The 24,544-nt window shown below is 45.5% G+C and overlaps 1 protein-coding gene across 3 annotated transcripts in view; it reads left to right on the plus strand.

The window, feature by feature from the left end:
• The window catches only part of CDC42 (cell division cycle 42), a 39,279-nt gene extending 17,766 nt beyond the window's left edge, over positions 1-21,513 (plus strand). For 2 of the 3 annotated variants that reach the window (XM_066606744.1, XM_066606745.1), the window contains exons 2-6: positions 6,611-6,759; positions 8,959-9,031; positions 10,747-10,856; positions 11,395-11,592; positions 20,368-21,513. In XM_066606744.1, the coding sequence (XP_066462841.1) occupies positions 6,655-6,759; positions 8,959-9,031; positions 10,747-10,856; positions 11,395-11,592; positions 20,368-20,457 (576 nt within the window). In that variant the 5' untranslated portion in view covers positions 6,611-6,654 and the 3' untranslated portion in view covers positions 20,458-21,513. Of the gene's footprint in view, positions 1-6,610; positions 6,760-8,958; positions 9,032-10,746; positions 10,857-11,394; positions 11,593-16,394; positions 16,624-20,367 lie in introns of those variants that run through there. The other variant, XM_066606746.1, reaches the window with a different exon arrangement.
• Positions 21,514-24,544: the final 3,031 nt, after the last annotated feature.

Consider the following 24,544-nt stretch of genomic DNA (forward strand, 5'->3'; position numbering starts at 1 on the left):
TTGTTTACACAGGACAAATCCGTGAAAGTAACTGGCTTGAGCACTCGGATGGCTCATGTCAAGTCGCCCTAAACCCGTCTTCACGCGGGTGTAAGCGCATCTGCCAGATGGGCACTGTATTTTGTACGCAGGCATGCTCCTTTAGATTTCAATGGGAAATTAAGTTTAACGTAATATGCGCTATTTTCACAGTACGCACGAAAATAGAACATGCTGCGTATTTTTTTATTTTTTTTTGTGCAAATGCGTGCCCGTGAAATACACTCATGTGATCGAATACTTCTAAATCCCTGCGTTCTGCTTCACTGCGTATTGCTCGTGTAATGCACAGCGCAAATGCTTTCGTGTGAATGAGCCCTAAGGGTCTATTGACATTCGCATAGGAGGCTCCTTTTGAACCTCCATCATTAAATTGCTGTAAAGTGTTGGACGGCGCAGACCCTTTATAGTCCTTGGGGTCTTTTGATGCCGCCTGAAAACGGATGGGTTTGGCTACTTGGTGGCGTTTTCCTACTTGCATAACGGAGCAGAAAGACGGAACCCCTTAGTATGAACGAGCCCGGATCCTCGCCGGCGCCCTGCTTTGTGCCTACTTGGGCTTAGTTCCCTCCTGGTTTTTTTCCATGGCTTTTAACCTTTTCATTGCAGTTTTGCAGCCTTTTAAATGTGCATTTTAGTTGCTGCCAGATGCGTTTAAATAATCGTATGTGTTTTACCACAAATCGCCGCACATTTTGGGGTCCTGCGGCTTTTACAGGAAAAATACATTAAACCATGCACTTTATGTGCAAAAGCCACATGGGCAAAAATCAAGACGATTTACGGTAAAAACGCATGCGGTTTTAAAAATACATATTTTTCAGCAATTAAAGCGACCCTCCAGGCCTGGACAAACAAAGATGGCCGCACCAGCTTCTCCAGTATGCGAACCGGATTCCGCATGCTGGAGGCCCGCAGCGGATTTTGGCTTTGAGCGTGGCTGGTGATCCTGCGTACCTGAATTTTCTGCGTTGCACACCACTGTGACGGCACGCTGTCGGTCGTGTGCTGTACAGTTTGCTTTTTTTTTTTAAACCAAAGTTTGTATTTCCTGTGCCGTCGCTAAGCGATGACGCGGGTACACGCAGCCCATAGGCAGTGTTAATCTCCGATGGGCTGTGGGTCAGACAGCCACCATTGACTTCAAGTCACTTTAAAAAGCACATCAAAAACACTGAAAAACTGCAATAAAAATGTGCCGGCCCAGCCCTCCAGCACGGGGAGTAATTACTGGGGTGTTATGGGTCGGTTCAGCCCTTCTTCTGGCTGTGTCAGCAGGCAGTCATCCCTCGCTGACTCAGAGCGCTTCCTCCCAGTGCTGTTAGGTAATGGCAGCAAGTAAAGGCAGATCCAGCAGTCGCTGACCTGTGGTGTGACGTGCCGCAGCCTGCAGGGGGTGCCAGGGAGCCTGCCTGCCCTGCGCTCCACATAATGCTTCTCGGAAGCTCTGCAAAATATTTGGGATTTGCCTTAATCGGGTACGTTTTAACCCATTATGGACCAATCACTGTAAATATGACACCTTGTCATAGGGTTAGTCATCGTTGGTTAGTTTACTTATCGTTCAGTTGCTATCATTCATGAATAAGGTGACTGTAAAAGACTGAACGCGCCGGCGTTGTATCTGCTGTATAAACAGCATGAGGGAGACGAGCCGGCGGTGACGTCTTGAAGGACCCTAAGAAGGGACATGTCTACCTGTAATTGGGTAACGTATTCATTGTTGAGGACCCCTTTAACGCTCTCTCGTGTCGCGGTGTATCTGCGGTCCGCTCGTTATAATATGGGGAATATCTGCCACAACTCTTCATCTCTCTACATGGGGATCTCCACGGACAGGATGGCATTTCCTGTATGAGGATGGAATCTCCCGGGTTCTCCGTTGATGATCTAGTCCAGTGATGGCGAACCTTTTAGAGACTGAGTGCCCAAACTGCAACCTAAAACCCACTTATTTATCGCAAAGTGCCAATACATCAGGGGGCGGGGCTTATCACGACATATAATTTTACCCCCGTCGTTTTAAAAGGACAGGGCCGCTTCAAAATAGACAGCGTGCAGATTTTGACTGCTTTTTGGATGCAGAAATACTGCAGAATGTTCTCAGGGGAAATTTCTGTGAAAAATTCTGCAGCATTTCCGCATCCAAAAAGTAGTCAAAATCTGCACGCTGTCTATTTTGAAGCGGCCCTGCCCATGTCCGCCACATGTAAACATTCCCCACCACACAGCAGCCCCAGCGGTAATAGTGAGACCCCCCCAGCAGCCCCAGCGGTAATAGTGACCCCCACCGCACAGCGGCCCTTAGCGGTAATAGTGACCCCCACCCCCAGCGGTAATAGTGACACCACCCAGCACCCCCAGCGATAATAGTGACCCCCACCCAGCAGTAATAGTGACCACCACGCTGCAGCAATAATAGTAACCCCCACCCCACAGCGGCTCCAGCGGTGATAGTGACCCCCACCCCACAGCGGCTCCAGCGGTGATAGTGACCCCCACCCCACAGCGGCCCTAGCGGTAATCGTGTCCCCCACCCCACAGCGATAATAGTGACCCCCCCCCAGCGGCCCCCAGTTCATTAGGGACACCCCCCAGTGGCCCCCAGTGTATTAGGGACCCCCCCCAGTGACCCCCCAAGTGCATTAGAGACGCCCCCCAGTGCAGTAGTGACACCCCCCCCCAGCGGCCCCCCAGTACATTAGGGACACCCCCTAGCGGCCCCCCAGTGAATTAGGGACACCCCCCCCAGCGCATTAGTGACACCCTCCCAGCGGCCCCCCCGTGCATTAGTGACACCCCACAGTGCGCCTCCCGAGACCCACATACTTACCTCCTCCTCCTCCCCCCCCTCCTCCTGTAAGCTCAGCTCCTCTTCTGGTCAGCGATGGTCCTGGCATGCATATTAACTTTTTCTTCCCCACTTCTGCCTCAATAGGTAATTCCCAGCAACCTGATTGGTTGTTTGGTGAATCAGCCAAACCAAGCAACCAATCAGGTTGCTGGGAATTGCTGATTGCTGCAGAAGTGGGGAAGAAAGTGTTAATATGCTCCCGGCACACATTCTGACACACACGCTGCTGGACACCGCCCCCTCCCGGCGGAACCAAGTAGTAGGAGACGTCGGGGCTAGGGGGAGGGGGATTCCAGCTGCAGACTGAAGTCAGTGTGTGCCGGGATCAGCGCGGCTAGCAGTGCCGTTTGTGAATGCCGGCAGGGGAGCCGCGGCCCCTGCTGGTATTCACAAGTGGTGAGCGGCCGATGTGGCGCGTGCCAGCAGGGAAGGCTCTGCGTGCCGCCTCTGGCACGCGTGTCATAGGTTCGCCACCACTGATCTAGTCCTTCTGTATGTTTGTATCCGGGTTATTGAATCTTACTATGAATTTCCAGGGAGCCCTTTTGTTCTGTTCATAAGCTAAAGCCGTGTTCTAGCTTTTGTCGTCCCTGACTGGCCTTATTGAGACCCCCTTATGTGCACAGAGACCCCTGATGCCCCTTGATGCCTTCCTTGTACATGATGGACTGCTGTGGTTGACGCTTCAACTTCCTGACCGCCTAGAAGATTACTTCTGCATATTCTTTGTTCTCTGCGAATATAATAAACCAACAAGGATATTTGTCTTAGTTTTCCGGGGATTTTGGTGACGACGAGCTTTACACAACATTCATTTTACTACGTATGTTTTCAGTGCTGGAAATTACATATCGGTATTATTGTATCTTGTCACCATCGGTAGTGGTGGTGGAAACAAGATACAGGGGGTAACACCCCCTGTTCATGATGGGCTCCTCTTTCTCGGGCTCACAGCAGGTCCTGCAACTCTGCACGGCGGTCTCCTGATAAGTGTACTGCTTGTGCTGTGGCCTCCACTGTGACTGTAGGCGGCGGCCTCCCTGCAGCTCTGCAGTCACTGTGGGCTCCCATCTGCCCCTTAGCGTTTTCCTGTTTTACCACCCCCTCCCACAGACCACTGTCTCCTCGGCGGCACTGTACCTGGTGGCTGTAGTGTCGCTGCTGCTCTCCCCTTTAATGGGGCCACTGTAACTGTCGCCGGCGTGGAGGAAGACGGCCCGCTGTGATTCTCCCTGCCACCTATCTTCTCCCACCTCCCTTCCCATGGCCTTGGCCGGCAAGGAGGAAGCGGAAAGCCGCCGGTCGGCACATGTCAGCGCTGAGTGCCAGTCGGGCCGACTGATCAGCGGAGCCGTTTACCAGCAGCTCTGTAAGTCCGGCCACATAAAGAAGCAGCCTGATCCCCGTGCAAACTGTATTTTTGGATGGCCTGGAGGGTTAGGGATGTTTTCCTGTTGGGCTTACATTATTTGCTCTAAATGCTTCCATGTTAATAATGTAAGCCTAACAGGAAAACTAACCCCAACACTCCAGGCAAGCCAAAAATCACTACACACTGTGCTGCTAGGGCCTTACAGATTGTAGCCAATCAGGAAGATGTGACAGGGGAGTTCCTCCATCCAAGCCCTGTCAAACCAAGCCCTAGCTTCCGGTGGTGACAAGATACAATAATACCGCAAGTATCCTGTAAAGCAGTTACATTTTAGGGTTTGTTCACATGTTGCAGAAATTTCACCTCGAATTTCGCTTTGGCTTTGCATCAAAATCCACATTACATGCAGATATTGATACGGATGTCACCCCCTCATTTGAAGAAGTGAAATGCCTACTGAAAGTACACAACATAAATTACTACACTGGTAAAATCTGCCCCACCGGCCAATAGGTCATCTGTAATACTTACTGTGACGGTATTTCTGCAGTGGATTCCAGGTGATCCACCTCTATAAACCACAGCAAAATCAGCAGATCCGCACGTGGATTTAACCCTGTCAATGGGCAAAATCCACATGCGGAATTTTGACGTGTTTCTGCGTCAAATAGTAACGCCGGGGTGCAAGCTGAAGAGAAAAAAAAAAGCCTCAGCCATGAAGTTCGGACGCGCCCAATCTAATTGCAGCCCCGGCATTCACTCGGTTGTGGATGGTTTTTTTGCGGACATCAGAGTGATGAATGTGGTCGGCTTTATAGAGGCGCTGCGATCTGTAATGAGCGCCGCATGTGATGACTGCTACAGCTTGGGTATCATTAGAGGCCTACAGAATACAAACTGTCCTAGTTGGAAAGTATTGACTTTGGTTCACTTTCATCTTCGTGCCCAAAAACACATCAGCCCTTGGAAATGAAAAGCGAAGTAAAGTCCTTAAAGACTGTACATTCAGCACCAGATGTACCGGCCCATACGGCAGCGCAGGTCGCCTATAGGCCCCAGTGCTGTAATTTTGCAGTGGCCCCCCGTCTAGGAAAGCTCCAGACTACTAAAAGTTTGCGTTCCAGCCTGATGAAGCCTGAAAACACTGTTGGCTTCTGTTAGGTGAACAGGGGACGGGACTCGGGCGATGATCGCACACGTTTCTGACAAACGGCAAATGTAAAGGCAAAACGTGACGCGAACAGAGACTTACTTTGTCTGCGTTTTGAGCTCTAAACCGACCTTAAATGGAGAAGAAAAATGAGGAACTGGAATAAATGTAGTAATGTTCTAAAACTGACCAAATTCTTGTGTTTAATATGAAGTGACCAAGTTTTGTGGCGGGAGGCATTTCCTGTTGGGGATCAGTAGCTAGATGTATTTATGTGCTTGAATAGATTGAGTGCAGGGATTCTTTGTGGGGGTTGCTGCACTGCTAGCAGTTTTCCTGCAGGAAATGGACAGCTCCATACATTGTGCAGTGGTCCAAGTTGGTACTACAGGCTGAGTCCTTTTTGAGGTGAATGGAACTCAACCTGCAATAGTAACACAGGCTTGATCCCTTTACGATCTTTGGGCCCCAACCTATGAGGCCCTGTTGATCCTCAGTGTGGATTTACACAGGTGTATTTGCACACGCAATATGCAGAGAATAGACCCCCCACAGCATCCTTTGGCTCACACCTATTGCTTTTGGCGACACATTTCACGCAGAGTGCTCTACGTTTGTGCGCATCAAACACCTCCGTAGAAGTCTATCCTACTGGTTTCTCGCAGAATACGTTGCACATGTAATGTCTGGGGGGCCTCAAGAAGACCACCGCATTGTCTACTCGGGGGAAGGTATTTGGGTTGGCTGTGACTGGTTGTGCCCTGCTGATGGGAAGTATAAGGCTTGACATTATGCTGTGTTCACCTCCTTATAGTCTTGTGGCGTCCTTATAAAATGTTTCCTTATTGTGGGAAAACCCTTGGAGCTATGGTTTGTTGTGGGGCAATACGATGCGCTGTGCCCGCATTGTGCGCATAGATTCTTTGGCAGCGGGTGGAGTGCAAATATTTGTGCAAGCAGGTCATATAGAAGCCATAGTTCCATGGTCAACCTCACAGCTGGCCTAGTTCTTGCTGTGCCCAGAAGAGCAGGGTAATGATTCGTGCCCATTGATGCCTGGTTACAGATGGGTATTGTGTGTGGGCTCCCTTTTACCTTGCATCCCTTTATTGAGGAGGTCTGTGCTCTATGTAGATATTTCACAATCATTTTCTACTGACTGTTTATCTAATGATGTCTCTTCTTTCTATTACAGGTCTGCATTAAGACAGCGGAGACTGACAACACAAGATTGCAGCCATGCAGACTATTAAGTGTGTGGTCGTTGGGGATGGTGCCGTTGGTAAAACATGTCTCTTAATTTCATACACAACAAATAAGTTTCCATCAGAATACGTACCAACGGTAAGTAGAAGCCAAGCTGTGGGCCCACCCCATCACACCCGACAGCCAAATGGCCGGTGAACAAAGGGAACCTGTCATGTCCCCACAGCACCATGAACGAAAAGCCATTTTACACAGGCCGACAGGCAAATATAAAAAATACATTGTAGCTTAATTTTATGGTGCTGTGGAGATGTGGCCGATTCCCCTTTAAATAAGAGGGGAAAAAAAGTTGCCCCTCCTTTAGTCACTTTTGCAAAAATGGCTGCCACTACAAAATAGGACAAGTGCCAACATCTCCCCTCACCCATTTCTACTTTTCTGCAAATGATTGCAAACCTCTTGTCTGACATAACTGCCGGCCTTCTTCGCTGTACAAGGCAAGGAGTGTCATTGCAAAGTTAGAAACAGGAAGCCGCTCTGCATACTTGTAGGACCTGTCATCAGAAACTCAGTTTGAGGTTTTTTTTCCACCTTAGTAGTCGTACTTCTTTCCTCCCCTCAAAAGGGGTAAAAATAAATTCAATGAAAATTAAACTAAAAAACTCCTTTACAAAAAAAAATCTGCTTCATTGCTGCCATTTAAATGATTTGATTCTCTAATTTCCCCCCAGCATCCACTCTAGGAACATGAGATCTTGCTATTTATCTGGAGATCTCAGAATTTGTCTAAAAAGGCACTTTTATCTAGTTAAAAAGCAGTTATTGATAACTGTATTAATGTAGTGTTTTTATTGGATTTTTTTTTTTATACCCAGAACGTGACATCTAGCAATTGGTTGGCGAGATTTCGCGTTCTGATAGTGGAGGCTCCCACTGGAGAACATTTAGGCTGCCTGTCCACGGGCATATTTTCATTGCGTTCCCCACGGCGATAATTCGGCTGCAGGGAATATAGTGAAAGCTTTCCGTAGCGTTGCTATGGAAAGCGCTTTTACCCCCCCCCCCCCCTTCCCACACATGGCGATTCTCCGCTCGCGGCCGGCACATCACAGCATGCTGCAAATTGCCGCGATTTTCCGCGGTGAGCCTATCTATCAGATAGGCTGACAGCGAAGATCCGTCTGCCAGCTCCTGCTCCCGGGCAGCGGCTCCGCGGGATATCGCGACGCCCATGGACAGGCAGCCTAACGGGTAGCTTGTGCTAAACCCCTGCATGCAGTTGGGTAGTTTTAGATGCCAGTAATAATACGGATCATATCTTCTCTCTCTAAAGTGAACCTATCAATCAGGTTCATGATGCCCTTACTACAGGCAGCATCAACCTGGGACAGATACGCTACGTTTCAGAAAAACCTCCTAAGAGCTCTTTGTCAAACTTCTCAGTCAGTGGAGGGTTGCACTCGGCTCTTCCTACTTGTATTATCAAGACTGCAGGCTGTCTCCCTACACACGCACACAGAGGAGCTGTCGTTCTTGACGCTGCGGGCGGGAAGAGCTTGGCGCAGCCGGCCCCTTCGACTCAAGAGCTCAGTCAAACTAAGCATTTCAGAGTAAAACCTACATGGGCCAAATGGGCGTACCTGTCACAGATTTGTAATGCCCAGTGTTGGGAGAATTCTGAGTTAGGATCCTCATCTCTTGGCCAAAGTGGAATTTAAGTATGCCTTCGACACGCTTAAGTATTTTGGAGCCATATGCTGTCTGTGTAATTCCATGTACATTACACAGCCTTGGTATTGCCTATATGGCTATACAAATGGGTGTTTTTTTTTTTACACGGACTAGTAGTCCTTGTGAAAAAAAAAATCATGGTATATTACGGTTTCATGAAAATGGGACATGCACGGCTAGAACCCTTAAGTTGAGTTCTATAACCGTAGAGTTGCAGATACTACTAACTTAGGCCAAGCTCAGTGTGTGGATGGGAGGTGCGCTATCCAGATGTGTACTCATTAATTGGACAAACACGGACATAGATGACTAATCCTCTGGACTTGTGGAGTTTGAGCGCATTTGGTTGTTTCTCTAACTAATTAAACAAACAGGAAGGTCATCACTTGTTGGGCTGCTGATGGGTAGATGTCCCCCTGATAGGTGCAGTTATAGGATTTATACACGTATCATCAATATCGTTCTGTAAACCCTTATTTGGTCAGTCTGGTACTTATACCGACTGAGAATGTGTCTACTCTAGAACATCCCGCTTATAGAACTGCCCTCAGTCATGGATGTAGCGCCGTACGACAGGATTTATAACTGTAATGTGCTTCATTTCAGGTATTTGACAACTATGCTGTCACGGTTATGATCGGTGGAGAACCATACACCCTAGGACTATTTGACACAGCAGGTAACCCTCAAGTGAATTTGTAAAAATAGTATAAATATTTATATTATATAATCCAATATCAGATCATTTTAATAGTCAGATACTGTGAATTTCCGCTTTTTAGCTCTATGCTAGAAACAAGTTTACCTGCAGGTGCTCTAAGTGTCAGTTTTATGTACAGTCCTATTTGCTGACACTTGACTGTCGGGGTAGAGGACTTTTCCTGTGTTCGGCTGACTGCTGACTTTTATAGTACCATAACACTGAGCAACTATCGCCCACAAAAGTCCCTGAAGCGTAAAAACGACAGTCATTTGTCTGCTTTTACACGTTTATTGTCCATTGTTTGCCGACATTTCATTTGTGGGGGGGATCTCCATGCAAATTTGTTTGCAGGTTGGTTAAATATGAACAACTGCCATTTCACACCAGACAACTTTTTTTTAACCAATGACTATCTTTCAGATGAGCTGAGATGAAATGACTAGCAACTGGTGAGCAAATTGCTTGTCACCTAGTTGGAGGCTGTGTTTACGGAGAACGACTATCATTTGATAGCTGCCCCGTGTAAAGGTTCTGCTCATGTCATGGCTATACCTCAAGGGCATTATTCCCTTAAATATACCTATTGGTTAAATATATACAGTATATACAGATTATATGTCTGATAGATGTAGTGCATTCTGCTGTGCTTCTTTTTACACTGTTTTTTTTAAGAAAAAGTATGTCTGTGTATCACCCCGACCACTAGTTGAGCCTCTGTGAATAGGGGTCTATGTCTGTTTGGTGGAAGTACTGGGAACTTTCTGCATTTCTTCACTAAACACGTTCATGATGTGAACAGCCCCCTTTAGAACTCTACATTGTGTGTGTGTTTTTGCAATTTCTCCTGGAAATCTATGAATTGATTACCGCTACTATTAGGGACACACTCTATTGATAAGGGGAATGGTAAAGGCCCGTTTACACACAACAATGATCACTCAAAATGAGCTCAAACGGTGTCTTTTGAGCGATAATCGTTGCGTATAAATGCTACCATTGTTTACTTTTCGGCCAAACGATGATTTTTAGGTGAGCAATAAAATCCATTGTTCGGCCGGAGAGCTGATAGCAGGGACTGCATGCTGTGTTCTCCACGAGACCGGTGATTACATTGTATTCTGCCTGCAGCTCCGAGGCAGAACCAAGGAGCTGTATGCAGAGATCAGACCACCTGCTGTTCTCTGCATCCAGCTCCTGGAGGTGCATTTACATGCAAATAAAGGTAATAAGATGCTTATGGGCATTAGTGCAAAATGATCGCTAAAACTGTCATTCTTCCCGTCTTTTGAACGAATTTTGAGCGATCATCTTTGCATGTAAATGGGCCTTAATGCTCCTCTATCACAGCTGAGTGACTTCATCCTGCTAATGGTCCATTTGCACAGGAGGATGATCATTCAAATTCCTGTGCGAACTTGGACGATCATCGTCCCGTGGAAGTGCATGCAGCAACTGAAACAGAACTGTTCAGTCGCTTAGATCCTGCATGCAGAAGATTGAATAACCGGCTTTAAAGAGCTGTTGTATCTGAGAGGGCGATGAGATTTTGGGGGAGCACAGAATTCTGGTAAATATAAATGGATGTGATCTCTTTCCCCCTGGTGCCTGCTTCTGTACCGTAGTCCTGTACTGCTGGCCGTGTACAGTATATGGAATTACAGTGAATAATGGATGCTGAACTCTGCTTACAGGACAGGAAGATTATGATAGATTACGACCACTTAGCTATCCACAGACAGACGTCTTCCTGGTCTGCTTCTCCGTGGTTTCTCCTTCATCATTTGAAAATGTGAAAGAAAAGGTAACGTGTGATTTTTATTTTGCCTTTGAATATTGGATGGCAGATAATGTATTATTAGCGTGATGTAGTTTCTGCTCTTCTATTAGGGGGTTTTAAAGAGAGCTTAAGCTTGGGGCAAAGAATTGCGCTGATATGTGGTGCCCAGCACCGTGATCAGACTGAAATGGGTTTGCCTCATCAGGACAAGCACTGTCAAATCGTATTAGAATATATGGACAGTGTAGCAAATCTCCTGCTCTATTAGCTAGAGAAAGGACTCTGCAAAGAGGTGCAGCAATGTTGTCCCCAGTGATAACAGCTGGTTGTGCAGAGTTGCACTAGTGAGACTGCCCACTGTTGGGCTTGTTCTCCAATTGGGGAACCCTCCCTTTACCCAAATTCTGATCCCATTTTTGTAAAGTGGTCGTGTGCAGTAGGTCTGGGCAGGTTTAACTAATCGGGGAGCACCCTGATCACTGGTTTACTTCTTGATGATCTGTTTGGCAGATCAGTGTCAGACCTTCATATGATAAATTTTCATGACCCTTCTGTTTTGCAGTGGGTACCTGAAATAACTCATCATTGTCCCAAGACTCCATTCTTGCTCGTTGGAACACAGATCGACTTAAGAGATGACCCCTCCACAATCGAGAAACTTGCAAAAAATAAACAGAAGCCAATCACTCCAGAGACAGCTGAGAAGCTGGCCCGAGACTTGAAGGCAGTGAAATACGTGGAGTGTTCTGCACTGACGCAGGTAAGGAGGCCACATGCATTACACGGACACCTTGGCATTATTACCCTCTGTTCATGGGTCTTGTGTGCAGTAACAGTCCGTACCTCCTCCTTCTCTTTTCCTGCTCAGAGATTCAGTGAACAATCCATAAGTACTAAAACTTCTGATCATCAGGTCTTATGTACAATCTTGAAAGCAATCTTTTTTTCAAATTCAGTCCTTTAATACTTACATACCTCCTTAAAGTTGAAGCACTTGCATATAGTTTTGAAGCTCTTAGGAAAGTTCCCTGCAGCCAATAATAATCTTAGGGAGTAGAAACAAGTGCTCGGTTACAGCCCATCCCAATGTCACTCTTGTTTATAGGCTGTCTTGATTTGCAGCTCAGCCTTATTCACTTGGTTCATGAATGCTGACCCTACACTTCTTAAGGTTTATTAAAGAAAAAAAAATGCTGACAGATTTGAGGTACCACTTTCTTTTTTTCTTTTAATCCAAAGTCTCCAAGCTGGTATCTAATCGGCAGCACCACCCACCTGTAAACGGAAAGCATTGCACATTAATGGATGCTTTGCTTTCTTCCGTTGCAGTGGCTTTGAGACTGCCCACTCCATGCTTCTATTGGAGATGTTCCTCTCTATTACCTTTTACATACCCTTATAGTAAAGAGGCCCACAAAGGCGGAGGGGTTGTTTATAGCCAATGGCCCACATTTTGCACATTTCCCCCCCCCCCCTTTTTTTTTTTTTTGATGCCTTACTTGGCGCAAAAGATTCCCTCCTGTATGGAGTCAATTTTTATTCAACTACTACGTCACAGCGATTGTGTGGAGCTGCCTTGTTACATGTAAGGCGTTATGAAGTAGCGCTAGGAGTCTATTGATAAGCTTTGTGTCTTCCTATGGGACCCACTTTAAGATTAGGAAACCTGTGGGTCTGGGATGGTACAGATCGGAGCGCTTTAGTTTGCTTTGCATGCTGCTGGCAGTTGGAGAACCACAGCTTTCTTGTTATTGGTTACCCTCACATCCTAATTAGTCAGTCATGCCATGGTCAAAGTTGCTTCTTGCTTCCCTTTAACAACATTTGAACATCCCGTTGCTGCACCAGTATTCCTGAAAACAGAAGTAAGTGGTTGAGACATGTCAGTGCTCTTAAATGCTTGCAGCAATTACTGCATTTTGAATAGTTGTGAAAGAAGTCCAATAAAACGCCTAAATTAATGACGAACATATAGCAGAGCTGAGCTTGCCCTTTTAAAGGGACACTGTGGGCAAAACTGGTAAGTCCTGCCTGAGACATAACACCGAGGGGATGGAACATGACACAGAAAATTCTTTCCAGAGTCGTTGTATCATGTACTGCCCTGCACTTGGCATAAGTCTTATCGGTTCAGCCCTTTTAAAGGGGTTGCCTAGTTGTAAACTATTGATGGCTTATCCTGAGGATTAGTCCTCAATGGTAGATGAGCACATTGCCCAGGAACTCTGCCAATCAGCTGTTCACTGGGATGCTGCGCTCACTGGTGCACTGAGCTGATTTTTGAAGGAAGCGAACAGCATTGCAAAAACCAGGCTCGGTAATGCAGGGCAAGTTCCTATTCATTTCAATGGAAACTTGGCCTGCAATACCAAGCGGGTGGGAACAGAGCTGTCAGCTTCCTGCAGAAATCCTCTCTGCACCGACCCAGCGAGTGATGGACCGCTGCCAAACTACCATTCATATCCTATTCTGAAGATGGGCCATCAATACTTGACGACCAGACAACCCCTTTTAACTTTGTTTCACAGAGTTTACATAACTTGGGTAATTTTATCATGAGTTATACCAAATGATACCTAAGGCTCTGCTGCATCTGTATCTATCTTATGTACATTATATATACACATACAATGTACTTGGTGTGTATATATTTATAACAACGTACAGGGCCATTGCGTCTCTTCTGTAAGATGCTAATATGTAAATATAATCTGATGGTTAATAGAAAATATAAAAAATGTCATAGATGTTACATCATTTCTTATGAGCCAAAGGCACCCACTTGTAAATGGATTTAGGAGAGTCCAGTTAGTACCTTTTGATTGACATGTCACGCCTTTTCTTACGTTCTCTAATTTTGGCTTTTTTTTTATTACTTTGGCTTTTACGTTCAGCAAACATCCTGAAACCCTCGTTCTGCTCTTCAGTCATCTTGCCTTTTTCTTTGTTCCCTGAGGTCCCTTTTGCTGCTGACCTTTTTGTGTTAATTGCCTTTCATTGTGTAAGATTTACTTTCTCAGCTTGGAATTCTTTTATTAATCATTTTTTTTTCCTTTATAACACTTTTCCGCATTAGAAGCTGCAGTAGTTTTCTGTGCTTTGTACCTGGTCATTGTCATATTTCATTTGCACTCAAGCTTGGTATAATCGCAGCACACGCGGTTCGCATAAAAGAGCTACCAATAATATACGTACATGTAGAAGGGAGCTGAAGCTGGGTTATACAGAATCGACTAAGTGCTTCTTTTAAGATGGGAACACTCCTTTAAAGGGGTATTCCAGGCTTTTTTAACTGACCCATCCTCTGCCGTTCAGGAACCTCCTCCGCCGTTCAGGACCCTCCTCCAACCCGCTGCACTGTCAGCGGACAGGATGTCTGCATTAGCGGAGGAAGTCAAAGCACCCACTTCACTTCCATTCAAATCAATGGAGTACGCACTGCTATGACACTTCCTGGTCAGGACCGTGGGCAGAGCATCACATCCTATCCTGGGCAGGAAGTATAAGAGCAGCATGGCACTCACATTGATTTCAAGAAGAGTGAAGCTGCTTAATGATGACCATGTCCGGCCTACTGACAGTGATTAATGAGGGTCCTGAGTGGCGGAGACTTGATCCATCAACTACTGATGACCTATGTATAGGATAGGTCATAAGTTAAAGCCCACAATACCCCTTTTAAGCTATTGTGGTATTCTCCAGATATGTTACAAGTGCCCGATCAGTGTTGATTATTTGCCAGGCACAGCTGTGTACTTCTTGTTTGCGGCTGTACCTGGTTGTTCAGCTCTCCATCCCATTCAAGTAAGTGTGACGGAGCTGCCGCCCCGAAGTAAGCTAGTCGGGTGAGGGCACACTAACGTGGGGACCTTTTCGTATAGACAGTACTCTGCTGGTCCCTGCACAGTAGTGGTTTCACTAATTAATGCAGAGTTTTGTAGATTTTTTTTTTTCCTTCTTACTGCGGAATTTGTTCCGTGTAACGTTTTGCAGAATTTCTTGAGTTTTTGCCACTGTGCCATTTAAATTTTGCTGGAAAATAAATTTTCCATCCCTACCCCCTTCAACTGATTGCCTGTCACACTCTGTATTGCAGTCAGTTCCATGCAGTGCAGCCTCCTGTTTGATGCTTATCCAGCACCATATTGAGAGTGAGATTTTGTACTTTCACTTTCAAATCAATCTCATAGCCTCTAACTAATGGTGTGCGGATGCAACATACCATTTCTGTCTGCTTGGGAGACTGTATAATTATCATTGCTTTTTATATTCTTCTGAACAGGCTACAGGTCAGAAGTATAAAGTGAGGAGGATGATCTGTGATCTCCTCTATTATAACTGTGTGACAGGAGCATCTAATCCTCATCGGTAACAATGATAGGGGGTGTCTGTTCTCCTCTAGGCAGTTTCTGTAGTAGGGTTCATGCAACAGCATCACACAGACTGAGAATCTGACTAGTTTCAGGCAACATAACCCCAAGGAGAACTGAGCTCGTAAATTCTGAGATCACACGACCAGCTAGGGAAAATGGTCAGGAGTTTCAGACAGAAGGGAATAACTAAAGACCCACTCACACGCAAAGACAATATTTCAAGGGATTGAAAGATTAACAGTTTTAGTGATCATTTTGCATAAAGTGTTAATAGACATTAATGTCCATTAGCAATTTACCATTTTCATTTGCGTGTAAAAGGGCCTCCGGACGTTGTTTGCAGAGCACAGCATGTGGTCTGAGCGCTGCACACAGCTTGATTGTTCTGGCACGGGCTGTCGGCTGAATACAATGTAATCTCCAGCTCTGTGCAGAACACACCGTGTGCTTCCTGTTATCTCTCTCCGCCTGAATGCTGGATTTTAAGTTCACCTTAAAATCATCGTTCAGCCGAAAAGTGAACAATGGCAGCATTTACACGCAACAATGCAGTCGTTTAACCGAATTTTGAGCGTGTAAATGGGCCTTAACCAAGGTAACACTAGCTCACATACTGGGGATGGCTACATACCGAATGATTAAAAAATAATAGTCAGCGGAGTGGCCCTTCTTAATTGTGGAAATGTATCTCTTTTTATGTTAAAAGTCCGCAACAATACCTCTGCGGGGTGTCGTTAATTCTGAGACGCATGTATTACAAATGATACGGTTATCAAGCCACGTAGGACTGCAGCGTTGTCTGCGAATTCCGTCCCATGTCTCTTATGGTCCCTTATGATGGCACCTTAGGCTCCTGTGATGTGTAGAGCAAGGCTCAATGTTATTTGTAGCTCTTTTAGGTTGACCGGAAGTTTCGCAGCATCTTGCTACATTTGGAGGCACGGACTGCTTTATCTTACTCCATCAGTGTGACTTTTCACCTTCGAGGGCTCAAGTATAGCGGATGGGTGAGGGGTGCGTGTGGGGTATGATCACAGCTAGCGAGGTCTGCCTTCTACACTAATCATACTAACAGTAGCGAAATCAGCATTTTTTTTTTTCCTTTTGTTTTTTCTTTTGAATATCTGCTAATTTCTTTCCTAATCCTCTAACCTGGCTGCTCTTCTCTTTCCTTCCCTCTGTCTTGTAGAGAGGTCTGAAGAATGTGTTTGATGAGGCTATCCTAGCTGCCCTGGAGCCTCCGGAAACTCAGCCAAAAAGGAAGTGCTGTATATTCTAAACTGTTCTAACGTTTCCTCCCCCCTCCCTTCTCTCTCTCTCGATGCTGCTTACTACGTTCATCTTCTGTAGCAAATCGAATTTAATAAGAGCAACAAAAACAACAAGAAAAAAACTAATAAAACCAAGATGTTGGCAAACCCTGTGCGTCTTTCCTTACCGCCCCCACCCCACCCCACTTTCCTATGTTACCTGCATTAGTTTCCTGCTTTATTGCTCACAAGGCAAAAATTGGACTCTCTTAACTGTTTCTTGGGTTGCCTAAATACTGACCGCTTAAACCATGAGCGGAAAAAAAAATATTCTATAATTAAAGGTATTCTACAAAAAGTGATTACAAATCTTGTGTATTAAGCTTTATCGGTTTGCTCATTGTCTGAGGCAGTTAGTGGGTGCTTGTCCTAAGAGAAGGCCAGTAAGGAAATTGCACTTCTTATTAAAGTGAGTCTTGAACTTTTTTTTTTTTTCCCCCCTCCCTAATTCTGTTTTTTTAGGTCCAAAATTCTGTGCTGATTAATTTCTTGCTATATCTGTATAGAAATCAGAGCCCAAATCCCCCCCGCATAGACATAGATTGATAACATTCTGCCTGCAGGCACCACTAGAGGGAGCTCACTGCATACAGTTCAACTTAATTGTAACGTATGCAGTAATCTCCCTTTGGTGAAAGCGGGTAGCTGGCTTGTTCAAAGGTGGACGTTCACTTTAAGCATTAATTATTCGGGCAGTCCAGAAAACGGCCACCGCCCTTGTCTTGTAGACTACATGTACATTCAACTGTAGTGGTAATATGAGCGAGATATTGTGAGTGGCATCCTGCATGTCATGCTGTAATAGGGGGGTAAGAGGTTACAGCATATTCAAACTGTACGTTTTGCCATCTAGATACAAATACTCTGCATAGTTTAGATCACTTTGTAAATGCTACGTTTTACTTAGCTTGCACTGATCAGAGCTCCTATTATGGTTATGGATGACGATTAGAGGCTCCTGGCACACAGTTATAATAGAGGAGATCCTGGCTCATCCTCCTTACTGTATACGTATGGCCTGTAGCCTAATTTGATGAATATAGAATACAGAAGGCAATGGCAGCGTCCACCCAGCAGGCAGAGATGGTACTGGCTTTAGCAGGTTATGGGGTTTTCTGCTGATGCATCATGGAAGTATTAGCAGAGCACAGAGAAAGTGAGCAACAAGAAGTTATAGCATCAAGACCGTGCCTGATAAGTATCAGATGGGAGGCTGCACTGCATGGAAGTGACTGCAATATACATAGGAGAGGTCCAGAGTGTGACAATTAAGTGAGGGGGTGAAAAATGTGTCAGAGTGGCCCTTTAAAATCCGTATAATACTCTGCTCTCTTGTGGAGCCCCTGCTGGTTCAGCAGCTGTACATGGGGTTCACTCTCTGATTTGCTTAACTGGAGTTGTAAGCTTTTATATCATGCACAAAAAAAAAAATCTCCTTTCTAGGAGCTTTGCACTATAGGAGGCTTGCTGAGATGTTGGGGAATTGCAAACCAGCAGAATTGTGAATGCAGCTCTGGGAGTAGAATATAGGCTGTAACTCAAACATCAGTGCAAGTAAAGTAGTGCAGTATGCATGCAGGGTCTTTTTATGTAGTTTTATATCTAGATGTCAAACTACACTTTTTTTGTGAATGCATTATCTTAGTCATTACTCATCCGAGTTGGACGCCTCGTTCATCTCACCGGGTGGAGCATCGTAATGATTCGTGTCGCTTTGTGGTATGCGAAAACATGTCATTCATCCTCTTTTTGATACTACAAAAGTTAAGAAGTTTTTTGACAAAGCATTGAGTACTATACCTTTCCAAAATGCACTGGGGAAGTTTGAGGTGCAGGTTTTTTTTTTTTTTGGTGCAGGTTATTTCTAATTTATAAGGTGGGAGAGAAGTCTCTGCTGGCCTATGCCTGGTGCTTTAGCTGATACCCTTCACTTGAACGGGACTGCACTGTAGTATCAGGCACTGCTGCTTCTGAAATGTATGGAGCTCTAACTAATAAGAGGCTGCAGCCACTTCAATCAGCTGATCGGTGTGGATGCCTGGGGTCAGACCCAACAGATGGCCTATCCTAAGAACAAGCTATCAGGATTAAAGTCCTGGCAAAGAACTTTTAAGGAAGTTATAGGAGATGAAAACAAACATGACTCATTTCTTCCACAAACTCCATTCTCGCCCATAGGCTGTGTGACCTATTGCAACTCTGTCATTTATCCAAATAGAACTGAACTGCAATACCGAACACGGCCTGTGGATAAGAGTGGCATCACTTTAAAAAGTTTAAACTTTAAAAACACCATTTCAAAAGTATAATTAAACTTTTTAAAAACTTCTGCCATGTCAAAAGTTTTGCTCCTTGGGGACTGGGTGCCAAGACTCCACCAATCACTAAAAGGAACTCGGAGAAGCATTCATCTGAGTGTTGTGCCCGTTCAGCTGTTTCAGTAATTGCTTGGAGTGGCGTACAGACGTCATGGAACATCTCTTCTTCACTCTGGGTGACAACTCAATGGGCACACCGCTCAGTTGTTTTTAGTGATCGTGGGGATCTCGGAACTCAGACCCCCATCGAACAGAGCTTCTGACGTTTAATATGACATGTCAAAAGTTTTTTGAAAGTTTAGTTATACTTTAAATCAAGACTATAGGCAAGGCTATTTAGTTTTTTAACCCTGTACGGCTCTATGAAATCTCCAGGAAACTTCATTTCTTAGGAGTCAGCGTGGCTTTTCTTCTGGCCCCTTGGTTTGCATTTAAAGGGTTTGGGCCAAGTTATATAGTCATTCCCTATACACAGGATAAGGAATAACTTGGGACCCCACACACCCTGACGGTCATGCAATCCTATCGGCGCTCCATTTATTTCAGTGGCAACACAGAGATTGCAGCGTACGAGTGCTCGTCAATCTCCGACCTTGTAATTAATGGCTAAGCGCTGCGGAATATGTTGGCGCTATACAAATAAAGATTATTATTATTATTATTATTATAATGGCTCCACCATGTGCATGCTATACTGCCGCTCCATTAATGCAAGGACCTCTGGGACCCCCCGTTGTCAAGATCAGTAGTGGTCCCAGCGTTAGGATCCTACCAGTAATAGTAATACCCTGTTCTGTGAATAGGGGGTAGTTTATAACTTGGCACAACCTCTTTAGGGACTCCCATTCCACAAACTGGTTTGACATGCTACTACATTGTACAGTGCCCTGATATATATTATATATGAAGACGTTCTTGGGTGATCGTTCTGATAAGTGGTTTTTTGGGCCGAAATGTCTGTAATTCCCTTCTTTTTAATCTTGTAACCTACTCTCTGTATAAATGGCTGCTGTGTATTAGTCCGCTCTCCGTGTATTCTCTCCCCGGCTTCCATGTGTGCACCTCTGTAAATCGTTGCTCATTCATGGAAAGCTATGAAGGACTTGGTCGAAGAGATGCTCCAAAAGATGAACTGGTTCTAACAAAGGACTTTTTATTAGCGCACACAAGAAGAGCCCGTTGTGCCAGTACCCCCGTCATGTGACCGCTCCCCGCCAGCTGCTGGAGTCCTTCTCTCACAGGTTGCCCATTCTGCTTTGCTGCTTTCTTTTTGAACTTTATTGACTGCTTGTCCGTTCTAACAAAAAAAACATACATATATTGAGCTGAACTCCCTTGTGGCCTCTGACTCTCGTGCAAAGAAACTCTTCCCTTCTCCCCGTGTGTGTTGGTGCTACCAAGACCTTGTCTGATGTGCCATATCGTAGGTGGATAAAGTTTTGCTTTTGTTTTTTTTTTACTTTTGTTAATATTTTCATGTTGCAAAAACCTTAAAAATGAGACCGCCCATTTCTCTCTCTTTAACCCCTTCTAGAAAGGCCTAAAGAATGTATTTGATGAAGCGATATTGGCCGCACTGGAGCCTCCAGAGCCCAAGAAGAAACGCAAGTGTGTGCTGCTATGAACACCCTTTCAAAGGTTCCCCTCCCCCTATCCTTCTCCAAAGCTGGTGTCGGCGTCTCAAAACTAAATATAAAAAAAAAAGCAAAAAAAAAAAAGTTTAAATCAAACTAAAGATAAAAAATAAAAAGTTTTAAATCCCCCCCCCCCTCCTTTGCAATAACGACAAAGGCCCTGCATTCATCTCCACGCAAAGCAAGTGGTAATGTCTGTTATGCCCAGCGATATGAATTTCCTTAAAAGATTAGTTCAGATTGTGTGCGTATGCAGCATAGGAAAAAAAAAATCAAGCGCAAATCATTTTGTTTTTTTTATTTTATGTATTTACGGTTTTCTAATGTCTTATATTAAGAGCAAGGCATGCCTCATACGTAACAGACTAATTTTTTTAAATCGACCCTTCACACTAATAATGAAGTGTCTGTCAGGTAGGGGGGGGACACAGACCCTCCTATTACCATGATGATCTGTTAAAGGAACATTCCAATAAACTGTGTGGAGTGTCCCTTTAAAGCCAAGAGGGTCAACCATTTCTTCCATTGACTTTACTGATAACCAGTTTTGATAGTCTAACTATTTAATACCCGATCTCTGTTGTCACTGGCGTCTCCTTCACAAGCAGGGTGGATATCCCTTGATATTTTTTTTTATTATTAATGCCATGACTAACCCGATCATGTCTAGTCGCCTCCCGGAGTATTTGCAGAAATGATGGCGTTCTGTCTTACTTATTTCTTATTTTTCTTTAAGACACTCAAGGGACCAGTCAGGATGTTGCCCATCTAATGTACATTTTTGCATGCAAAATATTACCCATGAGTCCTTGGGGTAGGGCTCGTTCTAAATATAAGCAGGTAGACACCAGTGTTAAGGATTTTACCAAGCACCCACTTTTCTTTTTTTTTTTTGTCCGGAGTTTTTTAATATGTAGGGAATATATTCCATCTTCCCGAATTAATAACTTGTAGACTCATTAGTATTGAACCAATGCTTTGTTCCATGTTTCAGTTCTTTGTATATGCATACTTTTCAGATGTATTAAACATAAAATACCTTCACATATCTGCTCTTCTGCCTCTTATTCACCGGATACTTTTATATTGTATTGAATATACCTCCCCCCCCCCCCCCCCCCCCCCCCCCCCCCCACCTGCAAGAAAATGATTGTGACCCTCATCCGGGTAAGGCCTCCTGTCCACGACCGTGAATTCGCCGGTGGTAAATCGCCAGCGAATTAGGCCAGCTGGAGCACGCTAAAGCTTTTCATGGCGTTGCTATGGAAAGCGCCGGCCCAGTGTCCACGAGCAGAGAATCATTGTGATTCTCCACTCGCGGCCGGCAATTCGTAGCATGCTGTGAATTGCCCCGATTCTCCGCAGCCAGCCTATTAGATTAGGATGACCGGCAGAGATTTGTGTGCGGCTCCTGCTCCCGGGCGGCGGCTCCCGGGCGGCGGCTCCCGCGGGATTTCGCAACGCCTGTGGACAGCCAGCCTAAGGGAGGATTGATCCAAACAATGATATGCACATGGATATGAATCCAAAGATGCCCGTATATCAGCAGATGCTTAGAGTAACATGTCAAAAGTTTTGGTCATTGAGGGGTTCAGGTGCAGAGACCCCCTCCCAACTGATCACTGATAGGAAGGGGTTGCAGCACTTACTCGAGCACTGTGCCCTTTCGACTATCTTTGTTGTTTCACAGCTCCTCTCAGCAGCTGTAGACTGACATGTACAGAAGTCTCTGTGTCCATCTTACGAGGCCGAGGGGAACTGACAAGCAGCAGAGACAGTCAAAGGGGCAATGCACTCGGGTGAGCATTGCACCCCTTTTCAGCGATCAGCAGGAGTCTCTGCACCTTGCCACCCCCTTATCCAAACTTTTGACATATCGCTCTGCCATGTTAAAGGTTTTGAAGGGCAGTTAGAAGTGTCCGACTGGTCTTAAAAGGCGCATTCCCATCTCATTAAGTACCAGCATTAATCCTTGTGACACTTGTGCAAGACTTCAACCAAGGTTGTAAAGAAAGCGCTTCCTGAGTGCAATATATAAAGTGAAGACTGAAGGTAAATCAAGAATCTTCTCAGGGTGCTCTCATGCAAGTCGATAGTCACCTGAGTAATTTCTTAAGAGAGTGATTTACAAGCGACTGCTGCCCCATGCAAACTTGATATCTGACAGGGCAAGCTGGCTCAATTAAAGACCAAGCTACTGCTGGCCTATTTAAACAGGCAGTCCAACTGTGAATGACTGCCTGTTTACTCTGCGTGGAGGCAGATGGTTGGGAGAAATCTCTGATGCGCTCCACCTCCAAAGCACAGAAGCAATAATCGTTTGGATGGGTGCTTAAAAGTATAGTCGTTCCTCTATAAATGCACCATTACCTAATGGAGTTGCAAGCAAACGCTTTCTGCTGTAGGCATCGGTGCCCAGAAAGGAGCACATTGCTGCACAGGTGAAGTAGTCAGCGGCCTGAAATGTGGGCTACAAATAACTGCAGTATAACTTGTATTGGAATCCTTTAAACTTCTGCTCTTTCTGGGTGTAGGACCGCCCACTGGACTCCTATCAGTGATAGACTAGTATCTTTGTATGCACAGTCCTACATGGATGACTACCAATTGCTGATAAAACTGCCCACTGGACTCTTATGGTCCATTTAGACTGCACGAATGTCTGGTAAATGCTGCCCTACACTCGTCCCTGTGTGTCCTTGCTCCCGTGTTATTGCACGGGAGCTAGTATCGCTGGCTCGCTTAGAGTGGTCAGCATGGGGTCGAAGCGACTGCAGGAGATTTCTCTCCTCGCGCTCCCCCGCCCGTCTCGATTGACTTAATATAGCGGCTGTTCACTACTGAACGGCTGCTATTTACACTGAGTGATCAGCTCATCGTCCATCGTTTTATGCAGCATAAAATCCTGAATGACGAGCTGGTCGTTCAGTGTAAATAGCAGCCGTTCAGTAGTGAACAGCCGCTATGTTAAGTCAATGGAGAGGGGAGGAGGAGAGTGAGGAGAGAAATCCCTGCAGCCACCCCGCTGTGAGCCAGCGATGCTAGCTCCTGCGCAGGAGCACAAGAGCGAATATGTGCGGGGACGAGTGTTTGGCATCGTTTGCCCAACATTCATCCCATCTAAATGGACGGTTAAGCCCAGAAAGAGCTGAAGTTAAAATGTATTATAAATTGTCCTGAAACTCCAGCCCCCCCCCCCCCCCCCACTAAACTACTCATTGTAAGAAAAAAAACAAAACCCTGTAAGGGATTACAATATCAGAGCAAAAGGAGAATTTATTCTGGAAACCTGACCCCTTGAAGGGAGGCTCTAGTACCCTGTTGTACCACCTCTAGCTTGGATACAAGATGTGATATGGGGGGCATGGAGGCTCTAGTACCCTGTTGTACCACCTCTAGCTTGGATACAAGATGTGATATGGGGGGCATGGAGGCTCTAGTACCCTGTTGTACCGCATCTAGCTTGGATACAAGATGTAATACGGGTGGGCATGGAGTCTCTAGTACCCCGTTGTTCCACCTCTAGCTTGGATACAAGATGTGATACGGGTGGGCATGGAGGCTCTAGTATCCTGTTGTAATACCTCTAGCTTGGATACAAGATGTGATACGGGTGGGCATGGAGGCTCTAGTACCCCGTTGTACCACCTCTAGCTTGGATACAAGGTGTAATACGGGTGGGCATGGAGTCTCTAGTACCCCGTTGTTCCACCTCTAGCTTGGATACAAGATGTGATACGGGTGGGCATGGAGGCTCTAGTACCCTGTTGTAATACCTCTAGCTACCTCTAGCTTGGATACAAGATGTGATACAGGTGGGCATGGAGGCTCTGGTACCCTGTTGTACCGCCTCTAGCCTGGATACAAGATGTGATACAGGCGGGCATGGAGGCTTTATTACCTTATACTGCCTCTAGCTGGGATACAAGATGTGATACAAGCGAGCATGGAGGCTCTAGTACCCTGATGTACCACCTCTAGCTTGGATACAAGGTGTGATATGGGTGGGCATGGAGGCTCTAGTACCCTATTGTACCGTCTCTAGCTTGGATACAAGATGTGATACTGGCAGGTATG

Source organism: Eleutherodactylus coqui, chromosome 6 (assembly GCF_035609145.1).
Source record: "Eleutherodactylus coqui strain aEleCoq1 chromosome 6, aEleCoq1.hap1, whole genome shotgun sequence".
Taxonomy (NCBI): Eukaryota; Metazoa; Chordata; class Amphibia; order Anura; family Eleutherodactylidae; genus Eleutherodactylus; species Eleutherodactylus coqui.